General features: G+C 38.1%; 4 protein-coding genes across 4 annotated transcripts; all 4 read left to right on the top strand.

The window, feature by feature from the left end:
• The first annotated feature begins 76 nt into the window (after positions 1-76).
• Positions 77-3,200, top strand: LOC114538228 (probable diacyglycerol O-acyltransferase tgs1). Its single transcript, XM_028559377.1, has 3 exons — positions 77-305; positions 989-1,880; positions 1,964-3,200. The coding sequence occupies exons 2-3, from the start codon at positions 1,016-1,018 to the stop codon at positions 2,575-2,577; spliced, it is 1,479 nt and encodes a 492-aa protein (XP_028415178.1). The 5' UTR covers positions 77-305; positions 989-1,015; the 3' UTR covers positions 2,578-3,200.
• A 6,486-nt stretch (positions 3,201-9,686) lies between these two features.
• On the top strand, positions 9,687-15,505 carry LOC114538247 (nuclear receptor corepressor 1-like). The gene is made up of 22 exons (XM_028559397.1): positions 9,687-9,812; positions 10,440-10,493; positions 10,579-10,725; positions 10,867-11,302; positions 11,436-11,484; positions 11,625-11,770; positions 11,999-12,178; positions 12,252-12,314; positions 12,640-12,692; positions 12,786-12,852; positions 12,964-13,049; positions 13,150-13,236; positions 13,403-13,484; positions 13,610-13,700; positions 13,793-13,880; positions 13,979-14,033; positions 14,114-14,215; positions 14,291-14,340; positions 14,455-14,615; positions 14,687-14,746; positions 14,890-15,032; positions 15,209-15,505. The coding sequence occupies exons 1-22, from the start codon at positions 9,736-9,738 to the stop codon at positions 15,503-15,505; spliced, it is 2,574 nt and encodes an 857-aa protein (XP_028415198.1). The 5' UTR covers positions 9,687-9,735.
• Positions 15,506-20,587: 5,082 nt separating this feature from the next.
• Positions 20,588-21,130, top strand: LOC114538248 (skeletal aspartic acid-rich protein 1-like). The gene has a single exon (XM_028559398.1). It carries the CDS (start codon positions 20,588-20,590, stop codon positions 21,128-21,130), a length of 543 nt encoding a protein of 180 aa, XP_028415199.1.
• A 113-nt stretch (positions 21,131-21,243) lies between these two features.
• On the top strand, positions 21,244-23,727 carry LOC114538249 (cell wall protein RBR3-like). Its single transcript, XM_028559399.1, has one exon. The coding sequence runs from the start codon at positions 21,244-21,246 to the stop codon at positions 23,725-23,727; it is 2,484 nt and encodes an 827-aa protein (XP_028415200.1).
• Positions 23,728-25,172: the final 1,445 nt, after the last annotated feature.

The following is a 25,172-nucleotide window of genomic DNA, read 5'->3' on the forward strand; positions in this document are numbered from 1 at the left end:
GAACTTTGTCCCGTCGTCTTTTCTGGTAGATGCTCCCAAGAAACGGAGGTGTTTATAGTGGAGGTGTTTTTGACGTGTACTATATCATTTGCAATTCATATTTTTTAATCCATCCACGTAAATTTCACAATCGAGCGAACACGTTTACCGCGGAAACGGATTGTTTAGTTTCGTCGCGTCATAATTTGGGATTATACGTGCAGTGTCAGTGTGTCGCCAACGGATCTGTGGAAGGAGGTTTATTAAAAAAATAGAATATTCGACGAGAGATTGACCACGTTGTTTTCGCAGTACCCTAAGATTGGGTAAGTCATTGTTATAAGTACATTGTTTTTCAGTCACAGAAAGCCCTCTAAATTGTGTTTGAATTAAACATTGAGACATAATATTTTATATTAATAAGAACATGTGTGTCTGTCGATGTTATTGAAAGATGGCCCAAGGCAATATGTTTTTCCCAGTTTGTGGTGCCTTCTTTAGCCTAAGTATTCTTAAGATTTGTCTTTTCCCCATCAATTTGTTAATTCTTGTAACGTCGTGTCTTTATGCTACGATTCGTACATATACTATGAATTACCCAAAGTTGAGTTTTTTGTTTTCATTAATATTCCATTGGAATTTACTACGTTATGTTGTAATCAATGAGTTTCTTTTATTGTTTAAAAGTGGCTTTAATATTCGTTTGAGTTCGATTATTCAATAAATTTGAGCAAAATCTAGGCTGAAATCACGGGCCTCATACAGCTTGATTTGATGAGATTTCGCAGTGCTGTCAACAAGGACAGTTGATACACAACTGAAAGTTGTAAGGTCAGATAGCACGTTTAGTAAGAACTCAATTAATCACAGCTGGTTACCTAATAATGTATGAAATATAATATTTATATAGTATATTGTTACATGTGTCCTGATGCCACCCATATTGGCTGTAAAATAACCGGAAGATTTCCCTAGTGCAAAATGTTCTAATTTTTTTTTATTTTTTTAGGCTCTGTTGAACAATACAAAGGTTGAAATGAATTTATACCAAAAGTACAATGAGCAATCTCCCCCAACTATACTCCATATATTTTTTTGTATAATAGCATTAGCATTCTGGCTTGTCTTTGCCTCAATTGCTTTGCCTTTTTTATTTGTATTCAATGTATTTAAATGGGCAGTCGCAGCTTGGATTTTGTATAATCGCATTGGAAAACTATTGGCAAGTGAGGATGTACCCTTTATGCATGAATCTGAACATAACAGGAACTATAGCATTTGTCTGTTCATGGTCAAAGGGAAACCAGATGTTGAAAAACTTAGGGAATTATTTCATGATCGTGTTATAATGAATGATGGCCATCCAAGCTACAAGAGACTAAGGCAAAAGATTGTTAAAAAATATGGCAGGTATGTTTGGGCTGATGAGGATAATTTTGATCTCAGCCATCACATTATCACCTATGAGGGTGACCGTCCTGCTGATGAGGAGGAGCTTGCAAAATTATTTGGAGAAATTGCAAGTAAGCCACTTCCAAGAGACATATCTCCTTGGCAAGTTGTGGTCATCCCAATGAAAATTGATGGCCTTTTTGCATTTTACACTTGTGGCCACCATATTATTGGAGATGGTATTTCTTTGGTTGGTGTGTTTAGTAAAATAATGGATGATAAACCAGTGTTACTTAAACCAAGTGAGAAGTCCATTAAGAAGTATGAAAGTAGTGCATTTAAACGTGTCCTTCATGGAATATTTACTGGTCCATTAAGTCTATTGACTGTTGCATTATCATCTGCAAAAAACCCGTTTCCAAGATCAGTCAACATTGTGGGAGAACAGAAGGTGGCATGGACTGCAGCAATCAGTTTGCCAAAGATTAAAGAGGTCAAAACAAGGATAGGTAAGAGTCAGATTCTGGACCAAATCCATTATACCAACATAAATTAATTGTACTGAAACCCAGTATATCTTATGATGTTTCAGGTGCAACTATAAATGATGTTGTAACAGGTTGCCTGGCTGGAGCTGTACGAAGATACATAAAAACAACTACAGGCCAGTGCTCTGAAGATGTCCAAATAGCAGTGAGTATTAATACTCGTCCACCATCTTTGCTTTTGAAAGAAAACATTCCCCTGGAGAACAACAGCACTGGTGTCATATTTAACCTGCCTGTGAGCAAGGAGTCTGTACATGAACGAATTCATGAATCAATGAAAAGAATGGATGCAATTAAAAACAGTTCAGATTTTCTGGTATTTGGTTTTATATTCAACACTGTGTTGGCAAACCTACCAGAGTTTCTGGGAAGATTTACTGTGAATTCTTTAAATCGTCACTGTTGCCTGATTATGTCTAATGTACCTGGGCCACTCAACAAGATGGTGATTGGGGGTAATGAAGTTGTAAGCCTGATGGTATGGCCTCCTTTGATTGGTGGTACTGGTGTTTCTACTGCCATATTTAGTTATGCTGATACAATTAGGCTGAATATCAAAGCTGACACCTCAGTTTTTCCAGAACCCAAACTACTAGCAGATTATTTTGAAAAGGAAGTTGAAGAACTGTTTAAGACTTATGCCAAGAAAGATGATTAGTGTCTCCCATTTTACTGCTAGCCTGCATGGTCAACTTGAATACAATACATTAATTGCTCAATGCAAAGTTCTTAACTTTTCACTTAGGGTTATATTAAATTGGTAGAGATGAAACAGTCAATAGTCTTTTTGACTATTGCAGATTGATTACTATGGGCATCATAGCAAAATTGACTCAAATACATTATACCTTTGAAGACCATGTGAAATCACTAGCACATGTTGCAGGACAATTATGTGTCATTGAAAAGTTGGACTACTAAAATTGTCATGTCACTCTGAAATAATTAGCACTGCATTGATAATTAAATACACCGTCTTTTTGGTTTGTATAGTGTGAGGCAACTTTTGAGTTTATCAGGTTGAAGGGTAGGGAGGTTAGGACAGTGAATAATCATATCCATCCATTTCTATTCAGATCATCAAAGATTCAGTATGTATTTTTACCAAATGCTATTTATTCATTGCCCAAAAGCAATGCTTGGGTGTTACTAATGTGTCCCCTATGTCCCATGGTTTATATCAACAGGGATATATACCCCCTCAATGGTATTAAAATCTGGCCTCACTTTGACAAAACTAATGTTTCCTTCGTTCGCAGTAAATAAGTGTTACAGTAACTATCCCACTCAAAAACAGGTTAGTCCAGATCATTGAACTATATAAGATATCTTATATAGTTCAATGGTCCAGATAAAGAATTGAATTCACTGGTCCATAATAAATACAGGTCAGTGGTCTATTGCATTGTGGGCAATGTGGTGTGACCAAATTAGCCAATCACAAGTTGCAGTTTTGGTCATGTGACAGTTTTTGACAGATTGAGTGATTGACAGTCAGTTTTCAAGACCATGTGGACGATGCAGTGGCAAGGAAATTCGCTCTTCGTTGCAAGAAAAGAAAACCAGGTGTGTATATCTCTGAATACTCTGCATAAAAAGAACGAAGTTATTATTCAAACACTGTTTTAAATACTTAAATAGTTATTAAACACTTTTTTGTCTATTTCATTTTAGGCCGAAATCCGTTGACGAAAGCTGGATTCAATGTTCGTGAGTTGTACAGTATGTATTATTGTGTTTTATCTGTTAATTATATAACTAAAACGTTTATCAGCAAAGCTAGAATTGTTCTGCCTTTAGTATTCGTACCAATAAGTGTCAATTATTAAGTCAATAAGTGTCAATAATAAGTCTAATTTTTGAGCGTATTGTGCGTTCCGCTTGCACGTGTTTTCACACTAGGCGCCGCCGTTTAGAGCATTTTGTTTTGATTTTTTAAGTTTCCTTTGTTGTAAGCAAAGCTAGAATAGCTTCAGCATAGTATTCGTAACGATTTCTACTAATTTGCAGAAGAATTAGGTCCAAAGTTTCAGTTTTTCTATCGAGTTTCCATGTTGCGACGCCGTTGTTTTTTTCAACTGTTGTAGTCGCCGCCGTTTAACTTTTAGAGCATATTGTTTAGTTTTTGAAACTTTCTTGTATTGTAAGCAAAGATAAATTAGTTCTGTCTGAGTATTCGTATAAATTTGCAGAAGAATTACGTCCAAATTTTCAGTGTTCTAGCGAGTTTCCGTGCGTGTTTGCAACGCCGGTGTTTTTCAACTTTGTAGTCGCCGCCGTTCAACTTTTAGATCATATTGTTTAGTTTTTAAAGCTTTCTTATATTGTAAGCAAAGATAAATTAGTTCTGTCTGAGTATTCGTATAAATTTGCAGAAGAATTAGGTCCAAATTTTCAGCGTTTCTAGCGAGTTTCCGTACGTGTTTGCAACGCCGGTGTTTTTCAACTTTGTAGTCGCCGCCGTTCAACTTTTAGATCATATTGTTTAGTTTTTAAAGCTTTCTTATATTGTAAACAAAGATAAAGTAGTTCTGTCTGAGTATTCGTATAAATTTGCAGAAGAATTAGGTCCAAATTTTCAGCGTTTCTAGCGAGTTTCCGTGCGTGTTTGCAACGCCGGTGTTTTTCAACTTTGTAGTCGCCGCCGTTCAACTTTTAGATCATATTGTTTAGTTTTTAAAGCTTTCTTATATTGTAAGCAAAGATAAAGTAGTTCTGTCTGTGAATTCGTATAAATCTGCAGAAGAATTAGGTCCAAATTTTCAGCGTTTCTAGCGAGTTACCGTGCGTGTTTTTGCACGCCGGTTGTTTTTCAAACTTTGTAGTCGCCACCGTTTAACTTTTAGATCATATTGTTTAGTTTTTCAAGCTTTCTTATATTGTAAGCAAAGATAAAGTAGTTCTGTCTGTGAATTCGTATAAATCTGCAGAAGAATTAGGTCCAAATTTTCAGCGTTTCTAGCGAAGTTACTTGTGCGTGTTTTTGCGACGCCGCGGTGCTGGTGTTCTTTTTTAAACTGTTGTAGACTTGTAGTCGCCACCGTTTAACTTTTAGATCATATTGTTTAGTTTTTCAAGCTTTCTTATATTGTAAGCAAAGATAAAGTAGTTCTGTCTGAGTATTCGTACCAATTTACAGAAGAATTAGGTCCACATTTTCAGCGTTTTTAATTTTAGCGAGTTTCCGTACGTGTTTGCAACGCCGGTGTTTTTCAACTTTGTGGTCGCCGCCGTTCAACTTTTAGGACATTTTGTTTAGTTTTTAAAGCTTTCTTATATTGTAAGCAAGGATAAATTAGTTCTGTCTGAGTATTCGTATAAATTTGCAGAAGAATTAGGTCCAAATTTTCAGCGTTTCTAGCGAGTTTCCATGCATGTGCGTGTTTGCAACGCCGGTGTCTTTTTCAACTGTTGTATAGTCGCCGCCGTTTAACTTTTAGTTTTAGATCATATTGTTCAGTTTTTGAAGCTTTCTTATATTGTAAGCAAACATAAAGTAGTTCTGCCTGAGTATTCGTATCAATTTGCAGAAGTATTAGGTATTTTTTGGTGTATTGGGGCCGCCGTGCGGGGCTTCAATCTCGCCGCTCGCCGTCTTCTTTTTAAAAGAAGGCCTTGAAGCACGCGGCATTTATATCTATACGATAGATAATGGACGTTTGCAAGTGATATCACTGCAATAAGGAATTGATATATTATGTTAATTCATTTAAATGCGTTTGATTTAAATCACGCCTTCTGCTATTTGATCCCGTAAAAATGTGAATTCGCATGTGCTTCGTTCCATTTGCCGGTGTTCATTCAGGCAAATTAGATTAAGAATATTTAACTAAAATTTACTTGGTGTGTTAAAAAGATGAAAAAGTGGCGTTTAAAAACCCCAAATGACATTATATAAACAAGGCCAAATGACAGCACCCTATAAATCGTTTTTTACCCACACAAAGCCAGTTAATAATCAGCAAGTGTGTAATAGACCTTTTCGGTAATAACGTCACAACATTATCGTTTTAACTTTTAAATTTTTAAAAACTGATTTGTATTTTACAAAACTTGTATTTTTCATTTGTATTTTACATTTTCTCTACCTTGTTTTTTACTGAGTGTTTTTTTCATTTGAAATGAACACAATAAAGCAACATAAGAGACACCTATTTTTGGTTACTTATTAGAACACCCTGAATAATTCTGTATATTCCTATTTCCTATGGTATATTAACATATACTACCATCAGAAGTATGGATAGATAGGTACGTAGATATTGTGCTTATACAGTACTTATTATCACTCTTTCATTTATTCATTTTAGTTGTGATGATGGAGAAATGCTACCATTTTGCATGCAAATACAAAATCTAAAATTAAATTCAAACCAGACATTTTATGAAATCAAAATCAAACCAAACATTTTATGATATTTCCAGACATTTGAGGCTCCTCTGTTTTTAATTTTCAATTTTTGGATTGCATGCAGTTCAGATCCCAACCCTTGGTTATATCTTGCATGTTTTGTCAGGAGTAATGAGTAAGTATAAGTGATCAGGGGCCCGGGTCATTTATACTTTCTGTATGCTCGACTGACCTAGTCTGGCATAGGCAAAATATTGCTCTTGGAGCACACAAAAAAAGAGATGCATGTTGTGATTAAAAAGGGGGTATAATGGTCGAGTGTTAAATGTCTATCCCATTTTTGAATGAATGCATGCGTTAAATCTTGCTAAATTTGCATGTAATTTCGAAAATGCATGAAAATTTTGTATTCGCATGTACAATGAGCATCGTGGTGAAGATGATGTTGGTGGAGCTCATGCAGGTAACATACCATAGGTGAGCTTGTTTCATGTCATTTCAGATGTTAAGAAATGAATCATTTCAGATGATGATGGACCAGCCGACGATGACAGATGATGATGGACCACCCGATGACGATGACCAGCAGACGATGACAGATGATGATGGACCAGCCGACGATGACAGATGATGATGGACCAGCCGACGATGACAGATGATGATGGACCACCCGATGATGATGACCAGCAGATGATAACAGATGATGATGGACTGCTCGATGACAGAAGATGATGGACTGAAGACTAGTTCGATGGGTGGTATTATTCAGTTTTCTTGCATTCTATCCTGTGCATGCTTGTTTTCCTGGTGGTCTGCACTGAATGTGTTATACATTAAGTGAAATTCCTATTTTCCATTTTGACATTGATGACAAATACAATTTCCGGATTGCATGCGGAACAATTAAATTAATGTATACAGCATGTTTGATTCTTTGAAAATGCATGTTCCTGTTTTATCACTTAATGTGTAATGCAATTGGTGAAATTAATGCATGATATTACTGAAGTATCCAATGGTGTGGCTAAAAATGATGAAGCATGAACTCAACTTGAAGAATGGAATTCTTACAAAGGTAACTGTGAACAAGAACCAGGTACGCATATGATTGTATTTGTTTGTTGGCACATAAGGCATTGGCATAAAAAATTTGCAACAAAATATTACAGCTAGTAATGCGCCACAAGACTGATTTCTGTAAGTGCATGTGCGGATGAAAATAGCCAAAATAATAGCATGAATTATAGGTGGTTGATGAATTTTAACAGGTATCAGATCCAAAATTAGCTGTGAAATATTTCGGTTATGCATGCCACAATTTAACATAAACTACATTGTTCTAATTAGGGTAATTGGCTTTCTAAGTGCATGTGATGGTAAAAATATTTGCCAGAGTAATTTATAATAGCATGATTATAGACGACCGTATTCTTACATGTATAAGATCAACAATTAGGTGTAAAAATATTTTGTTTATGCATGCTACAGCATAAAATACATTGCTCCAATTAGGGTAATTCAATTTCTAAGTGCATGTGATGGTAAAAATAATTGCATAACATGTATAAGATCAAAAATTAGCTGAAAAATATTTTGTTTATGCATGCCACAACATAAAATACATTCGTCTAATTAGGGAAATTGACTTTTTAGTTCTTGCAAAACCAGTTGAGTAAATTATAAATGCAATATATTATAATATTTTTTTATTTATTTTTATTTATCAAGTAAAAATAGTTGCCAAATAGTTAGCAAGTTTAGTTAAATATTACCGGCCGGTATAGACAGCAGATAGTTTAGTTTGGATAGGATAGTGAATGGTAATAGTTTAGTTTACCTATGCTCTATAAGGATTTTTTTACTTCTAATCTGTCAGAGTGTACATTGAAACCTGGAACTTTAATAAATTTAATAAATTTTTATTTATCAGTTTTTATTTTCGAAGTTCGTGGGAAAGCATGAAAATAGCATATAGAAATAGAAATAGATGATATTTTGATGGTTAGAATAAATTCGAATCTTGAATAGAATAAAGTTTATTAATTAAGGGTGAAGGTTAATTAGAATAAATTTGTGAATGGAATAATGATCTATTATTATTTATTATTATATATAATATGTTGAAATATCACCGTAATTCTTCTAAATTGGATTTCTGGAACTTCAAGAAATTTGTTCTGGTTTTTGAAAGGAGTTGTCTCTAGTGTTTTTTTGATTACTTGTATATGAAATGTTGCTTGCAAAATAATCGACACAATAGAGAGTAATTTGACTTCGTCTACAATTGTACTGATCTCTATGTAGTATTATCATGTTTGTCAAGTCTTTGCAACTGATCTCTAACAGCTCATTCATTTGAATAGTGAGGGCTACGCGCGCTCGATTTTTTTGCCACTGATCTCTATACAGCCACTGGATGACATGCTTATATTTCTGCATCTGATCTTTATGTAGTTATGTAGTAACTGAACAACGCTATTGCAACTGATCTAAATAGATTACAGGAATATCGATTTGACCAGGTTAAATAACGATAGTCGTCGATTATAAGATGGATTTATGATGATATAGATTTTAATAATGTTATATTGAATTACTAAAAGCCTCATCAAAATCCCCATTACCCATAGGTATATTTTTTATGCCATTGCCTTAAGTGCATGTTTGTGCATGTTTCAGACCACCAGGATCATTTGAAGAACCCTTAAAAATTGCGTGGCAATTTTTAAAGATTGGTCAGATGAAAAACATTGATAATGTATAATGTAATGCCGTGAAAAATAGTCCATATGGTTGCCAGATTATCTCTAAAAATTGAAAAAATACAAGTAGAAAAATAACTGGCAAACCTGCCCCAATTAATTATTGCGGAATTTCCAACTAAAAATACCAAAATGTCGGACCAGACCAGTAACCTGAGATCCAGATTTCATGTTGTGGTCAGGAGGGTTTTTCTCCGGGCACTCCGGTTTCCCTCCATTTCATGTTTGGCAAAAAACAGTGTCCATGTCTGGGGCCAAACAAAGATCTATAGTGAATTATATTTTTTATTAAAAAGTGCTTTTATGTTTGGCCTCTGGGTTAAAATCCCAGAACACTGCCTTATTGTGTTAAAATGCAGGGGCAACTGCTCTCTGTCCTTTTACTCACAGGTGCAAGGGGGGATAAAAGATGCACAACTGTGCAATTTTTTACGATTTTCAGGAGGAAGCTTATTCTATCACCATTATTAGATGATCAACGAAGAAACTACACATAATATATAATTTATATATAGTATTATATACAATATATAATATATATAATTTTATATTATATAAAATATGTATTCTATATAGATATATAGAGCTCCCACTGGGTTAGGATGGTCATGCGAAAAAGGTGTGTTCGGAGTGGAAACACGGTGTAATTTTAGAACCAAGATGGCCGCTTTGTATACAACAAAAATATGAAAACAAATTTTGCATGTTTCTGCAGCTTTTTGCTCCACGAAAATTCAACAAGAAAAGATTTAAAGACATGTCTAAAGGTCACCCTTACAGGTAGGTCTAGAGATAGGTTTTAAAGCTACAATATTTATGTCGATTATAGTGCGTTAACAAAAGGTTTTTCATTTGTATGTCTTCGACTAGTGGTTCATATCAATCAATAAGTTTCGAAAATGTACATTAAATATGTTCTCTATTTGATAGTTGCTTCTAATAAACTGATTGTTTTATTATTAAAGAAAATGTTACTTTAGTTTAAATTGTTGGTTGTTGTTTATATGAAGTTAATATTTAATATTTGACATAAAATTCACAAAGACCAGATGTTTTTATAAAAACATTAAAAAAATTTAATATACAGTTTTAGATGAAACTTGTATTGTTCATAAATACATTTATTATATATTTTAACATAGTAAAACATGATATTTGTGTAATAAGAAAGATTTAAAAATCCACCTGAATTTTAAGATGATTGAGCATTATTTGAATTTTTTTTATTTTGTATCACAGTGCAGGTGTGAAAGTTTAATTTCTCGCTGTTTGTGATTTTATATTATTGCTGTGACTAATTAGAGCATGAAGCTTTGAAGAACAAGTAGTATTTTATTATTTCTGGGTGGAAAATTTTATAAAAAATACAATCATTGCGCTTGGGTTCACTTCCGCTCTATTTTTCAGATATGATCAAGGTCACTATGACAGAAACAGGTCCAGATTTGGACAAGATGGGAGGTGAAGTTCAATATAATTTTTGAGATTAGTCTGAGGCATCCAGTGAAGACCCTGTTGTGAATTTTTTTTTTAATTGTAATAAAAGACGAGATTTGGTCCCTCCATATAAAAGACAAAGACGATCAAGTGGAAATGATTTTACAACATTCAGCTATGATGATTGCAATCAGGAAGTTGGTCTGGGGAGTTTCAATGATTTTAGTGCAATAAAGAGAGAAACCATCTTACCTAGGTAGTATTATATTTATCATGTGGCAGGTTTTGTAACTCTCTGGTATCTTTATTGTCCTAACCTATCAGCGGGCTTCAATATTGTTAAAGAAAAGGAAGGTTTAATCTCAAATCAGTAATTTCAACCAATTTACTATTTCAGAGACAGGCGCCATGAAAGCAAGCCGCCTTCATCTCAATCCACTCTCACAGTTCAAACAACTCGCTCAAATACTGCAAGTAAATCTCCATCAAAAATTTCTCCATTATCTGTGAACATTTCCCCCTCAAGTCATGGGAGTAGTAAGTTGCAAACAAGCATCACACCATCATCAGCAAGCAGCTCATTATTGAGCTCATTTCAGCGTCCAAGTCCTCAGCTGACAACTCGGTCACAACCTACCTCTCCATACCAACCAGCAACTATATCACAGCATAACTCAAGAGTTGAACCTAATCAGAGCCCAGGTCATTCTCTTCCTTCAGTTTACCTTGGGACAAAACCTGATCAGCCTGGTACAGGATTGCTCATGCAGGCATCTTGCAGCGATGTGAACTCACCAAATCATGTCAAAAGTAATACTGATACATCTAAGAAGGTAGGTGAATACATAACTAATATACAGGCTAAAAAGAGAGTGTCATTCTTATGAATAAGTTAATACAGGAGAAAATCTTAACTAAATTATGGGCAGAACTTAAGTAATTTGTTTTAATTTCTTCTCTGATTAGGAAGAAGTTTACCAGCCAAAAGTTGAAGCTGTTTCACCAACTAACTCTGGTGAGTTCTAGTATTCTTTTTGTCAGTTAGTTGCATGAAATATGCTGCTGTTATGTGGCCGTTTGAAATATTGAGACTAATATATGCAAGAAATAACTTCATAAATTAATGGATGATCTGATTTTGTGTATCATTTTCAGAAGCTGAGGTTGAGAAAGCAAGTGTTGAACCAATGGAAGAGGTAGATCAAAAGAAAAGGTCTGATGAGTTGTTGAAACAAATGGAGAAGGTTGATAAAGAAATTTCTGAAGTTGAGAAAAAGATCAATGATTTGAAAGATAAACAGGTAAGACACCCAGAACCTCACTTCAACTGAAGTGACTGGTTTTTCTGGTTAACTATTCTAACCCAAGCTAGATGATGCATAATAACAATATTTCTTGAAAAAAATCATTGATGATAGTAATTTTAATATTTTTTTAGTTTTCATGACAGTCTGATTGCTTAGTCATGGAAAATATGCTATTGAGGTTTTAATTGAGTGATATTGATTGCTTGCTTCTCTTTTGCGTAGAAAACCTTGGAAGATGAACTATCCCAAGATGCATTGCAGGTCGAAGAGGAAGAGGAGGAGGAAAAGGAAAATGAAAATACAACACTAGACAATGGAATTGAAGAGAAAATGGAAGTGGAAACTCCACCACCAGAACCAAAGGAGAAAGCCTTAATTGAAAGAATTTATGAAGAAAATAGGGTATAGTTGCTCAATCCAAGTGCAGAGCTAATTGTCTCAATCATGATTTAATTATAATTCTAATTTTTTGCAGAAAAAAGCAGCGGCTGCTCATGAAAGATTTGCAAAAATTGGAATACCTTTGCCGACTGCTCTGGTAAGATTATCAGGCTCCATTTTAGCATTTTACATTACTAAGGGTTTGCCAAAGGATGTGAATTGTGGGTACTCCGTTGAATAGGTTTAGATAACCTCTAAACAAACACTTGTTCACACATCCTAACTGCTCCTGCTATTGCAAATAATGGCAGCTAGAGATGGCACAAATAATTCCTTAACTAGAATAAACTGAGCCGTGTCCTTCGTAATTTATTTCACCTCCATATAAAGATAACCATCGTTTCAATATTCCATTCAGCGCAGTTTGAAGGCAAAGTGTCCTTCAGAGATTGTAATTGTCGTTTGTTGTTTTATTTTGACAGCCGTTATACAATCAGCCATCTGATTTGCCTTTTTACGAAGAAAATCGTAAGAAGTGAGTTTTCCAAAAGCGGTCAGCGCAATGTAGCTACCACTATAATAGATGTGGATGTAGCTACATGTAAATTGTTTTTTATGTTTTTTTTAGAGCCAGGGCAGTGCAGTTGAAACTTGTCAAATATTTCCAACGAAAACGTAAAGACAAGCAAATTAAGGTTAGGCTGCCAATGTTACTTCAGAGGAAGTTTCTGCTGGTGTAACCTGTCAAGATTGTCCTATAAATCTTTATTCATTTATGACTAAGATACATTTCTATTTAATTCAAGCAACGAGCTCTTCTGGAACAGTACAGAGTTCTACACAAGAAGTGGATGGAAAAAGTCGAGAAAATTCAAAATAACCAGAAACGAAAGTAAGCGGATAAACATTTGAAAATCATTTTTCATGTTCGCATTTCTGCAACAAGTATTGCTGCTCTGAAATTACTAACCTTATTCACTTCTCGTTTTTAGGAACCGGGAAGGAAAAATCAGAGATTCTTATGAAAAGATATTTCCCGAAATCAAGAGACATAGAGAACAGACTGAACGATTTTCAAGGTAGAGTTTCATGTCATCTTACCCACTAACAGATTGTTGTTAACTACGAAAGAAAAATGGATAAATTGTTTCCAACTGTAAGATCAACGTGAGAAACAATCAATACGACTAAAATTCGAAGAATCATGAACAATTACAGTTCAGCTGAATGCTTTTTTACGTCTAGGATTGGTTCTCGTAATTGGGGAATGTCAGCGCGTAGTGACGCAGAATACGAAGAAATTCTCAAAGATCTGGAAGAAAAAGAGGTATGGTTTCATTGTAATGTCTGCTCTAAACGTTGTCCTTTCAAAATCTTGTATGGTATCAACATATTGCTAGATTTGCGTGTAAATAATGACAGTGTCAGTTTCAATAATTTCTGTTTTGATAGAGACACGAAAAACACATGAGACTGTTGGCTGTTGACCCCCCTCCACTTCTGGACGAGGATCAAAGAAGAGTCAAATATATCAATAGAAATGGTTTGTCAATGCTTTAAAAATATGTTGCTCAAGCGACTTGATGTACTGTAGCTTGTTTGCTAATTTAATACGTGTGTGTTCTTAAAATGCAGGTTTAATAAAGGACCTTCAAGTTTACGTTGAGCAGCACAAAATGCTGAATATTTGGACAGAGAGGGAAAAGGAAATTTTCAAAGAAAAGTTAGTTTTAATACAACATTGTGTTACAGTGTCATTCGACATTGTTAAAAGAGATTAAACTAGATTCACTTACACTTTATTTGTGTAATTATCTACAGATATATTGTGGCTCCCAAAGACTTCGAGTTTATTGCTAAGTTTATACCAAACAAGGTACGTCTTGCAAGCACGTACAATTTTAGAGTTGGAGTCTGTAGTATTTGTTTATTCAATGTGTTTTCTTTGATCACCAGAACGTGAAAGACTGCATACTACACTATTATCTCACAAAGAGAAAGACTGGAAACTATAAAAAACTTGCGAAGAAACAGTCACTGAAAAGAAAACGTCTGACGGTAAACCTTGAGGAGCAATTCTGTTTTATTCAATTTCTTTTATACTTTTCTTATAATTTCTTTTTCTTTCGTTAGCATTCCACTATAAAAGACGAGACTTCAAAGTCTAAAATCCTCAAACCACGGCAAGTATTAAACAATCTTATGTTTAACAAAGAATTAATGTAGATACTGTCGAAGGGAGGTTATGTGCGAGGTTATGTTTTGTTAAAGTACGAATGTTTATTGAATCCTTCTAGAACTGAGGGTTCACGGTCAGAGAGTGACGTGGAGGAAGAAGAGGGGTTTGATATTGATAGTGATGGATCAGAGGAGAGTTCTTCACGTCTCCCCATAACCAGTTCTAATACTCCTGCTAAGATCACAACACCACAGACGGCGAACAAAACAGCAGGAACAGGTAGGAATTTCACTATTAGAAATTCTTCAGTAAATAACATCACGCTGAAAATGATTTTTCGTTATCTTCAGAACCGGCAAGTGTAGAAACTCCACGTTGGTCGAAAAGCGAGCGTGAAATTGCCATAGAAGGTATGCAACTATTTTTAAAAGTACTCAGCCCTATATATATTCTGAAGTGAGAGATTTAGTCTTTTAAAGAAAGTACGAACCAGATAATTGACTTAAATGGCATGCTTGTCCTCGGTAAAATATGAACATTTAATACAATCTAGGATTACGACGTCATGGCCGCAACTGGACAGCGATATCTCAAATGGTGAAAACCAAAACGGAAGCACAATGCAAGAATTTCTATTTTAATTATAAACGAAAACTTGACTTGGAAAATGTCATAGCAGAACACAATGCCGCCAAGGTGCGAACATTACGATTTTCATCAACATACGAAACCTGAACTAAAGTATATTAGCTATATTGCATGCCTTTATAATTTCAATAATTTATGTTCTTCCTCGAGGGTCAGTGAAGATCATCTCTTCCGGAGCTTTCTCGCAGGTCCCTGGAGTAAAAGATCGTTTTATTATTCTGTAGGTCGTCCAACGTAGAGAATCCGAGGAAACCATTTCTGCGTCGGAGGCTCCGACGACAACTACGAAGTCGAAGAGCGACCGAGTATTGTACGAAGCAAACCGAATACAAGAGAAACTCGTTCTCAAGCTGCTGAGCGACGCGCAGAGTCCGGACCCACTCTCCGCATTTCGCGCAGCTCACGAAATTCTCGTAACCAATCCTCCGAAAGGAAACCTTCACGAGGCTCTACAGAAGATCTGTCAAATATCAAATTTCATGAGGCGGAAAACCAAGAAACGTCTGATAAATCAAAGATGAGCACGCCGGCAGCTGATGAGGCGCAAATTATTGTGTGGATACGGTGGAACCTCAGGGACAGAGCGAGGTAGTCAGGGGTATAATTAGCCCACGAGCATTCGCGCTCACAGATATCACCAATAGAAAACTACATGCGAGCTCCGTATCTTCATCAATGATCTTCGTCTCAGAAGGAATGCAATGACAGGTAATGGATTCTCTCTTTCCTCCTCAGGAGTTTTAATACTAATAATACGACTGAAAAGACCAGAACAGTTTAGAACTGATAAAGCCTCCCAATAGTAAAGTTAGTTTAGTTTAGGTTTTCAACAGTACGCTGTAATACAAGATCAAAGAGAGATAATCATTATTGGATTTCTAGGAAGCACAATTTCCACTACTCTTGCTACGCCATCTCAAGCCGTTACCAAGGTGACAAACACGTCAAGACCGACAGCTTATCCAGTCCTCGACCAAGATGGAAATTCAACGCACCTCTAACCCCCATGTACTACCGACTCCCCAAAGGTCAAAGTTGACTCCCCTAGTAATACAATGTACTCAAATATCCCGTATAAACCCCTCACACCAGCTGGCAGACATTCTGAGGCCTTGCAGAACTTGGCTCGAAGAAATGCTGCAGCAGAAGGTAGAAATAAATCTTCATTACTACAAACTCGTGCTGCTGTTCACCTCAGGTTATCACAAATTTTGTGCGGAAATATTTGACGCTTTTTTCCTCCAGGTCGCGTGGAAAGCTCTGGGGAAGAGTTTGGGGACAAGGATGAGAAAGAAAAATTGAAGAGGATTCGCGTTCCTGATCCAGAATTACATAAAGTTGAACGAGATGAAGCTATAGGAAAATTCACCTATTATTCACCATGTATACCTCCAGATACCACCAGTATACAACAGGTAATGGCCTATTTTGTTCTATACTCTGCAAAGTATTCAGACAAATTATAAGAAAATATTCTTGGAGCCTTTTGTACACCATGTTGCTCGAGGACTCTCAAAGTGCACCCCACTCACACACTACCCACCCCGTATGCTCAAATGCATCGCCATCATACAGTACACAAAGGTTACATGTTTAACGTAAATATTTTCAGGTGCGAAACCAGAGGTTTCCCCCTCAATTCCATCATCCCCCAGCTATGCCGATCCCATTTGTGCCTCATTTGGGACCACATGCTGCCACCTTCTTCCCACCAGATATTTTTCCTGTACCTTTTCCTCACGGTCCTGGCTTTGAGCCTATGTATCCAGTGGAGTATCTTCACCCAGGTATGTTAATACCTATTGATTGAAAATATTTCATTGTCTCTGTATTGGGGATCGCAGTTTTCTGATGTCGTAATTTTGACTTGTTTTCCAGGTATGGAGCATCATAACCTGTACTCCGCCCGTCTGCGAGAGGAGGCAGCCCGTGCAAACCCGGCGATGTGGCCACCCATCGAACACCAGCTTCTCTTAACCCCACACGGTCCATATGTGGTCCCATTGGAAACTTTACCGCCCGGTGAAGCTTTAATGCCAAGACGAAGAGAAGGTGGACATGAGATGATTTCTCCCGTTCCCTCAACCAGATGTCGATCTGTTGAAAACCCAGCTATGCACTCTCGGACACCAGAACAAGTAAGTATCCCCACCACAAAGATCACTAACAAACCGCGCTCGACGTCTTTGACCGACGTCCACTCACGATCCGCTCCGATTGAACGTCCTACGGCATCGCCCGGTCGACCTCAACTAAACCGAGCTCTAAAGAACCAACTGATCAGGTCAAGTCATATGAACCATTTACGGCGCTCATGAATGCTGCTGCAGGGGCTAGACCAATTTCTTCGTCATCAGGTGAGTTCTTCTTCTCCCCTCAATTTACCACAGATTTCATGAAATCTCGTTCACGCAAGTTGGATGATTAATAACAGAGATGAAACAAAGTATTAATTATTTTTGGGTTTCTAGCAGAAAGTGTTCGAGAGCTGCAGCGTTCAAGAGAACAGCCTAAACCAAACGAAGTTGATCGATCACACCCTCAGTTTACCCGCCAGTCATGTGTTGTTACAAATACTTCGGTAGTTCATGTCATGTCCGGGCCAAAAGAGTCATCTGGTTCGCAGGCTCATGGTATCTCATCAGGACTCGCTCCTCGTCAACCACCCCCCTTGCTATCAATTACTGGCTCTCACCCTCTGCCCCAAAGAAGTGAGGGAATATCGAATTCTAGATTGGTCGAAAAACATAATATAGGTCGTGTACTGTCACGTGAGACACACGATTCCCTCGCCGACCCCAATCCTACCCATGGCCAGCCTCACACCCGTGGCCATCCTCAATCTTTTTCCCCAAGCCCAAAAGAACAGCATCCACCACCCTTGGTAAGGGACACCCTTGGAATGAGATGTACCCCACCGATTGTCCCTAGAGATATCGGACTGGTTGGTCCCCACAACCCAGATATTCTGCCGTGTGGGTGTAGGAGCACTGATCCATGTAAACATCAGTTGTACTCGCAAGAAGTTCCATATGTTCAGCGGATGGACGAGAAGAACAGATCTGACGTCGAGGCAAAGCAACATGGATTAGATAACAACCCAACAATATTTCGACCTTGGTCTGACATGGGAACAGGGAAATCGTCTTCACCATTAAAGAAAGTGTCCCCTCCTGTACAATTCAAGCAGAACATGTTCTCACAGCAACTGCAAACTAGATTATCTATCTCTACAGATGGCCGTATTATCACTCCTTCGAATGTACTATACCACCACCAACAACCTGGGATGGTGATATCTCACCCTCGCCCTTCTTTTGGGCAACCAGGTGAAGTTGTCCTTCGACCTGAGACACGTGACAGTCCTTACCCTCAATTATCAAGACGATTCATTGTCAAAACTTCAAGAACATGGTCCAAGGTCTATATCATCCCGCCCTTCTCTTCTAGAACCTACACCCAGACCTTCTATGATCCAAAGCCAGTCAACCCACCTACCAAAGGACTCCTCTTCACATCATCGGCAACAAACACTTAAAAGCAGATCACCTCTCCCTCCACAATCCATCTCTGGTCCCACATCATCTCAACGAACAAACCGTGAATCATCTATAATCAATTCTCAAGTTCCCCCACCACTAATGTGTGGAGTGAATCCTGGTACACCACCTCGTCATATACTAAGTCCAATGCCACAACTGCCCTATCACCAAGATCTACTAAACAGCACATCCAGGTCCTCCCCTCCTCTTCATGTGGAAATGTCATATCCTCTCTCTCGACCATCTTGTAGCAACACATCTCATGTTGGTGGTATTATCACGCCATCGCATACTATGGTTAGTCGACCCACATCTCAAGAAACAAAAGGCCACCAAACACCATTTCTACCTCGGGTAACATCGTCCTTCCCAACTTCTCAACACACCTCTCTTTCTCCTGACCCAACTCAATTAACCCGTGATGAGAGAAAACTTTCTTTACCTTCATTTGAAATATCTCGTTCTTCTTCGGAACAGCATCGATCACTCTCGGAGCCAGCACGTCGTGCCTCGGAGTCTTCACGTTTTCTTTCAGAGCAATCTGCCGCCCTCTCGGAACGATCTCGTGTCGTATCGCAGCAATCTCGGACTTTATCAGCGCCGTCTCTTGTCGCGTCGGCCGCTCATCGTGGTTTCTCGAAGGACTCTCGTACCTCATCTGAACGGTCAACATCTGCCAGCCCAAAACCAAAGTCTGTAAGTCCAGGACCATTGGTTAAAAAGGAGGTTTCAACTTCTTCGTTTATTGAACAAGTCGAGTTTCATCAACGTAATTTGATGCCCAGTAGATATCAAACGACACATCAATCCTTCGTATGCTGAGAAAAATAGTGTTAATCATCCTAGCGCTGTCTCAGCTGAGGATGGTAATGAAATCTCAACATCGCCAGCTGATAAGCAAGGTAATTAAAAATATCGTGACAATGATGGTGGTCAACCAGTAATAAATTAGACAATAATGTTTCTTTTTTATTACATCTTGTTTTTATGTTGAAACCCATCTGCTGTTACCATTTTTTGCTTTTGCTATTGTAAATGCAATAGACAGAGCATAAGTTTGTATTACTGTGTGGCGATTGCTCAATAAAAGTTAAGATGTCCATTTGTTCATTCTAGACACTAGAAAATTGTCGCCAGCGAACGACGTCATCGCTGCAAGTGTTGAAACAAGCCAGGAACTGAGCCCTGCCTTGATGGACACCCACCCAGAGGATATAGACTCCAGTCCAAGCGAAACATACCACACCCTAAGTCCGAGAGAGATGGAGTCCAATACCAGTCTAAAAAGGATGGATTCCATATCTAAAGATGTTGTGTCCAGTCAAAGAGAAAAAGTCTCTAATCCTATTTTAGAAAAGACGGATTCTAACCTCAGCCCAAGCGAAATTGAATCCAGTTCAACGGAGTTAGATACAAATACCAGTCCAAAAGAAGTGGACTCCGGCCTAAGTCCAGGAAAAGGGAAATCCATCAAAGGACCAGAAGAAGAGGACTCTAATTTTAGTCCAGGAATGATAGACTCCAACTTTAGTCCAGAAATGGAGGAATCTGACCGTACTTCAGAAAGGATAGACTCCATCCTCAGTTTGACAGAGATGGACACAAACTCTAGGGAAGGAACGTTTGCAAGTCACGAAGATATTAGGTCCAATGCTGGAAGTTCAAGTGTTGGTTTTGAAAGTCCCGACGACGAAGACCACGAGTTGAGAATGAGATATTTCCCTCCAGGAGATTATAATGACAGAGCAGAGGATAGTTTATACGATCCTCAGGACTCAAGCCAGCCAGTTGAGAGTGATAATGGTAGGGCTACTTTATGCCTTACCTCTGATCAACTGGCTAGTGGTGACGAGTTTTCCAACACTGATGGTACATTCATACCGACTGATAGCACATACCTTGAGTACGCTGGCCATTCTTCTGACGATCTTCGAGGTAACCATGGTTTCGATTCGTCAGATATGGTTGTGTCTGATTTGTCAGAGTCGGAGAATGGGAAAATTAGTCAGAAGTGACGTTGACACAAGATTCGGTGACTACGGTGCTCAGAGTCAGAGAAATATGAGTCAGAAAGAGAGTGATATGTTATCGCAGGATGAGACGAACAAAGATGAAACTGCGAGTGGTATTGAGGGTGATGATGATGCAAGTGATGAGGACGAAACAGAATACTCGGGGATAGAGAGGAGTAGTGGTCGTATGACTACCGTCCAAGAGAGAAACGCTAACATTGAAGATGATAGGTTTTTTGATGAAATTGTTGATGATGATGACGATGATGATGGGATAGCGAGGAATATCGAAGATCATAATGAAGTCAATGTTGTTGACAGGGATATTGTTGATACCGAAGGTGGAATTGATAATGCAGAGAATAAAGGTACAAATATACCACATGGTGGGATATCTGGTGATGTGCACGGTATTGTTGACGATGAACAAGATCATGCAACGGAACCAGCTGACTCGATTGTTTCGCGGGAGTTTGAAGGAGACGGAGTAGATCGCTATGAGAGTATTTCGATATCAGACAAAGATGAACGTTTGAACTCATCTGAAGACATATCAAACTACGATGAAAATAATCGAGGAAATAATGAATAGATGACAGTAGAATACGTCAACCAGTGGCAAATACAAGTAATTTCACCGACCATCAAACTAGCCAAGACACAACTTTGAAAGGTTTAACAACTAGTGAAGATATTTCCAGTTGTATGTCGAGAAATGACGAGGAAAACATCGAGCGTAAAGAAAACAATTTTGTTATCACTGAAGGTACTTCGTCAACAACATCTGTTCTAGTCTCCGGTCGTGAAAATTCAAACGGTTCTAAGGAAGTCTCAAGCTCGTCAGATCCCAGTGAACCTAAATACATTCTTGATCAATCGGACGATGAAACGGTGGAAAGTCATGAGAATCGTGACACGAGTGGGAATGAAATTGCACGAGATGTAGCTGGTGTTACTGACAGTGTTGATAGCAGTACGGACCCAGATGATGTTGAAACAAAAGCATTACATGACGATGAACCTGAAATGAACAAATCTACTCCTGGTAGATTAAAAAATGCAGCTGACATGGTCAATGTACGTCATGATCATGCTGAGTTGGGGACAGATTCAGCTGGACCTGTTTCACGTGATCTAACAAACAGCGAAGCACACGTGACAAGCAGCATTGAGCATGTAATACATCATGATAATCTCGATTTAGATGAGGATGAACAAGTGGTAAGCAGCGATGGACGTGGTGATAGAAAAAGTACTGAACATGATTATACCGAAAATGAAAGTCGTGGAATGAACACTCCGGAAAGCAGGGAGAACGAAGCTCGGAAAGACGAGATCATTAATCTTCCCATGGAGACGAACGATGCTCTGGTAACGAGTGCCCAAGGTATATTGAAGGATAGCGTTGAAACGTCTGTGGATAGCGAGGGTAGTGATGTAACTAGGAATCTGAACGAAGAGAGAAGTGATACATATCACACTACTTATGATGAGAATACTTTAAGAACAGACAACTCAGAAAATATGATAGAGAGTACATGGAACAACCCCTCCGGAATACTGGTTGACAAACCAGATCATGAAACTGGCAATGGTATAAGTTCTACGGTTGGAGAACTAGACTCACGAAACAGTTCTACTGGCATAACATCATCAAGTAACCTTGAAACGAGTAAAGAGCAACTAGAATTTTCTCTTCCCGAAGAAAGTCAACGTGCGTCTTCATCTGAAAATTTGTCCTACGTCGTGTCGACTAGTAGCCAACGCGTTGAAATGAATACTAGCAGTGTTCCTAAGCAACAAGATCACGTTAATACAAGAAGTGTTGCTAGGCAACACGATGACATAGCTACAAGCAGTGGAATTCCTAATATTTCTGATGTCAGTTCTTCTGATACAAGTGAATGCGCGGAAAATGCTTATGAACCCGAATCGCGCAGTTCCCAAATTAATCTTCCTGATAGCGGAGATAATGTAAATAAAGGTACTGGAAGTTCTGGAGTGGAATTTCCTGATAGCGTTCCTATCGTGGATGGAAGGAACCGTCCATCCATTGCTCGAAGGTCATCCGAAAATTCCCCGGGTTGTTCCGTGGAGGAACCGTCCACCACAAATTTCGACGAACCGACAATTTCCGGTACTTTTACGGATGATCACGAGAGCGTAAGTGGAAATGAAGCGGAGTCAATGACTAATGAAGAAGGTGAATTTAGGTGTGAAGGGAACTTCAAAGGATACTCATTGACTGAGAGGGATAATATTGTTGATTCGTCTACGGTATCCCCTGTTAGTGTTACTGATGACATAGATCGTGATAATGCAAGTGATGAAAACATGGAACATTTGAGGGAGGATATGGATGGTAGTGACTATAGTACTCAAGTTGATATAGGTGGATACTTGGGATCAAGCGTGCGTGGTGTGAGAAAGACATGTGATACTTCGTCAGATATTAACAGGAATATTAGAGCCAACTTGTCCGAGAGAATTATCGATACAACGGGATTTTTAGGAATGAATGAAGATAACAATGCATCCCAAAATACTGCAGGGACTAGTGCAGATACAACTGGTTATTTAGGCCATAGCGAGGATAGCGCTGGATCTCTGATTGCACCTGAAGATAGTATAGGAACAACTATGGGGATCACATCAAGTACAAAATATGATATTGCAGTGGAAGCTATATCCAGTGATGAAGAGGAGTTAGAGGAAGGAGAGATCGCTGAAACAATAGATGATGTCACCAGAAATGACGTGACAACCTCACCGTGTGACGTCACACCAGAACACGTAATTACCTCGTCATCTGAGTCATACTATACCCCCGACACTATTCCAATATCACCACCAGCTGACTCTGATGAACCTTCCACTTCGTCCAGTTTCCTTGATTTCGGAGCATACACCTACCCGTCCACGCAACTCGCAGGATCGTCGACGCAACTCGCGGGCTCCTCACATGTGCCTCACTCAGTATTCCCCTTCTCTGCTCTAAACCTGCGTTCCGCACCCAGCAGTAATTGTTCATCACCGGTTCAAGTGGTCTCTGGGGCTAATACGCCAATCAGATATCAGCAAGCAGATTCTACACCAATCATATTTCAGCCTGCGGATTCAAGTAATATGCTGACACCACAGTATGAACCGTTAAGCGATGACGATAGTTCCGAGTCTCATGATAAATGATGTCGTTGGATGAGATCCACACTGACCGTTGTTAAAGATCTTGGAATTATTAAATGCACTATTTCAAGCTAAACTATCATATCACCTCAATTATGTTTGCGCCGTATTATAGTCAAAACGTTTAAATTTTAGTTTGTATATATATGTAAAGTTAGGAATTAAATTTTAACATTTTGTCGTGAAAAAGGGAGATCTAAGGTTGGTAATAGTGCTGTGAGAAATATTGGCTTTGTGGAGTAGTTGTATAAAACTTGGTCAGCAAGAAGCTCAGCTTAAACACTTTGCAATCAGACGACACACTGTGCTCAACCTTTGGTTTCTGTTATTATATGGAGGCGAGTACGCAGAGTTGAAAGAGGCAGTTCTTGATTTATCTTCACCAAACGCGCAAGTGTCAGTATTTCTAGGATTACTGCAATCTATTTTTCTGAAAGATTTAATAATCTTGCCAATATAAACTCTTTATAATGGGCTTATTAGATATTCATTATGGTTTGTGTGGCACCTGCTGAACAGGTTTAATTGCAGTGTTCTTCATAAACCATCTGTTCAACCCGAATGTGCTCTACTTATTAGAATTTATGCCATCGCTATTGTAAATTAATCTGTTTATATTGGCTTTACTAACGACAGAACAGCATCTCTTGACAGAGTGAGAAACTTGAGAGAGATAACACTTCACTGATTATGGTCTAGATGAAGAAAGCATTCCGAATGATTTCATCGCAAACAAAGATTCTTCTCTCACGTATTCTGGCTTTTCTTGTTGTTATGTTGATTGGAGCATTGCTTTTCATGGCAACAGAAGGACGTCACGAGCAATCTAAACCAAAAGACGTCGATTTTCAGGAAGTATACAATATCTCAAAGCAGGATTATCAACTGCTCTTGGAAAGCTTGCGAAATGACACTTCACGACATTCAAGAGCAGGTGGTACTCAGCTGCCGTGGACATTTGGAAATTCCTTTTATTTCGTTATTGTTTTGATCACAACGATAGGTGAGCTTGTTTTTTTATAAAGACAGCAAAAGTCATCAAAATTACAATGAGGTGCATGAATTGAAAGAAATGAAGTACCATGTCCTAGTTTGAATACAAACCACGACATCTCGTTGTGGATTACTACCTCTACTGGACAACCACGTTTAAAATGTCTTCCTCTTGTTAAAGACGAAGTGTTTAAATATAAAATTTTTATAGAGAAATATTCATTTTTTTCATTCTATTTTATAGGATCGGCCACCTTACTCCCGAGACTTGGCAAGGTCAAGTATTTTGTATTTTCTTCAGCCTCATAGGAATTCCTGTTACTGCACTTATGCTGAAATCAGTGGGAGAATTCATAGCAAAAGCCATCACAAGAGTTCTGTATGCATTTGAGACACGGCTCCTGAAACGAGAGCCAATAAATTTAGGACGAAAATGTTTTATAGCGACTGTGTTT

This window comes from Dendronephthya gigantea, unplaced genomic scaffold (assembly GCF_004324835.1).
Source record: "Dendronephthya gigantea isolate DGI-Jeju-01 unplaced genomic scaffold, DenGig_1.0 000178F, whole genome shotgun sequence".
NCBI lineage: Eukaryota > Metazoa > Cnidaria > Anthozoa > Malacalcyonacea > Nephtheidae > Dendronephthya > Dendronephthya gigantea.

Bases quoted from the DNA above. Each gene is read 5' to 3' on its own strand.
- LOC114538247 (XM_028559397.1), top strand. From the start codon at position 9,736: ATGTTTCTGCAGCTTTTTGCTCCACGAAAATTCAACAAGAAAAGATTT. The intron at 9,813-10,439 runs GTAGGTCTAGAG...TCTATTTTTCAG, and splicing joins TCTAAAGGTCACCCTTACAG to ATATGATCAAGGTCACTATG. The intron at 13,485-13,609 runs GTATGGTTTCAT...CTGTTTTGATAG, and splicing joins AAGATCTGGAAGAAAAAGAG to AGACACGAAAAACACATGAG.
- LOC114538228 (XM_028559377.1), top strand. From the start codon at position 1,016: ATGAATTTATACCAAAAGTACAATGAGCAATCTCCCCCAACTATACTC. The intron at 1,881-1,963 runs GTAAGAGTCAGA...ATGATGTTTCAG, and splicing joins AGAGGTCAAAACAAGGATAG to GTGCAACTATAAATGATGTT.
- LOC114538249 (XM_028559399.1), top strand. From the start codon at position 21,244: ATGTCGAGAAATGACGAGGAAAACATCGAGCGTAAAGAAAACAATTTT.
- LOC114538248 (XM_028559398.1), top strand. From the start codon at position 20,588: ATGAGTCAGAAAGAGAGTGATATGTTATCGCAGGATGAGACGAACAAA.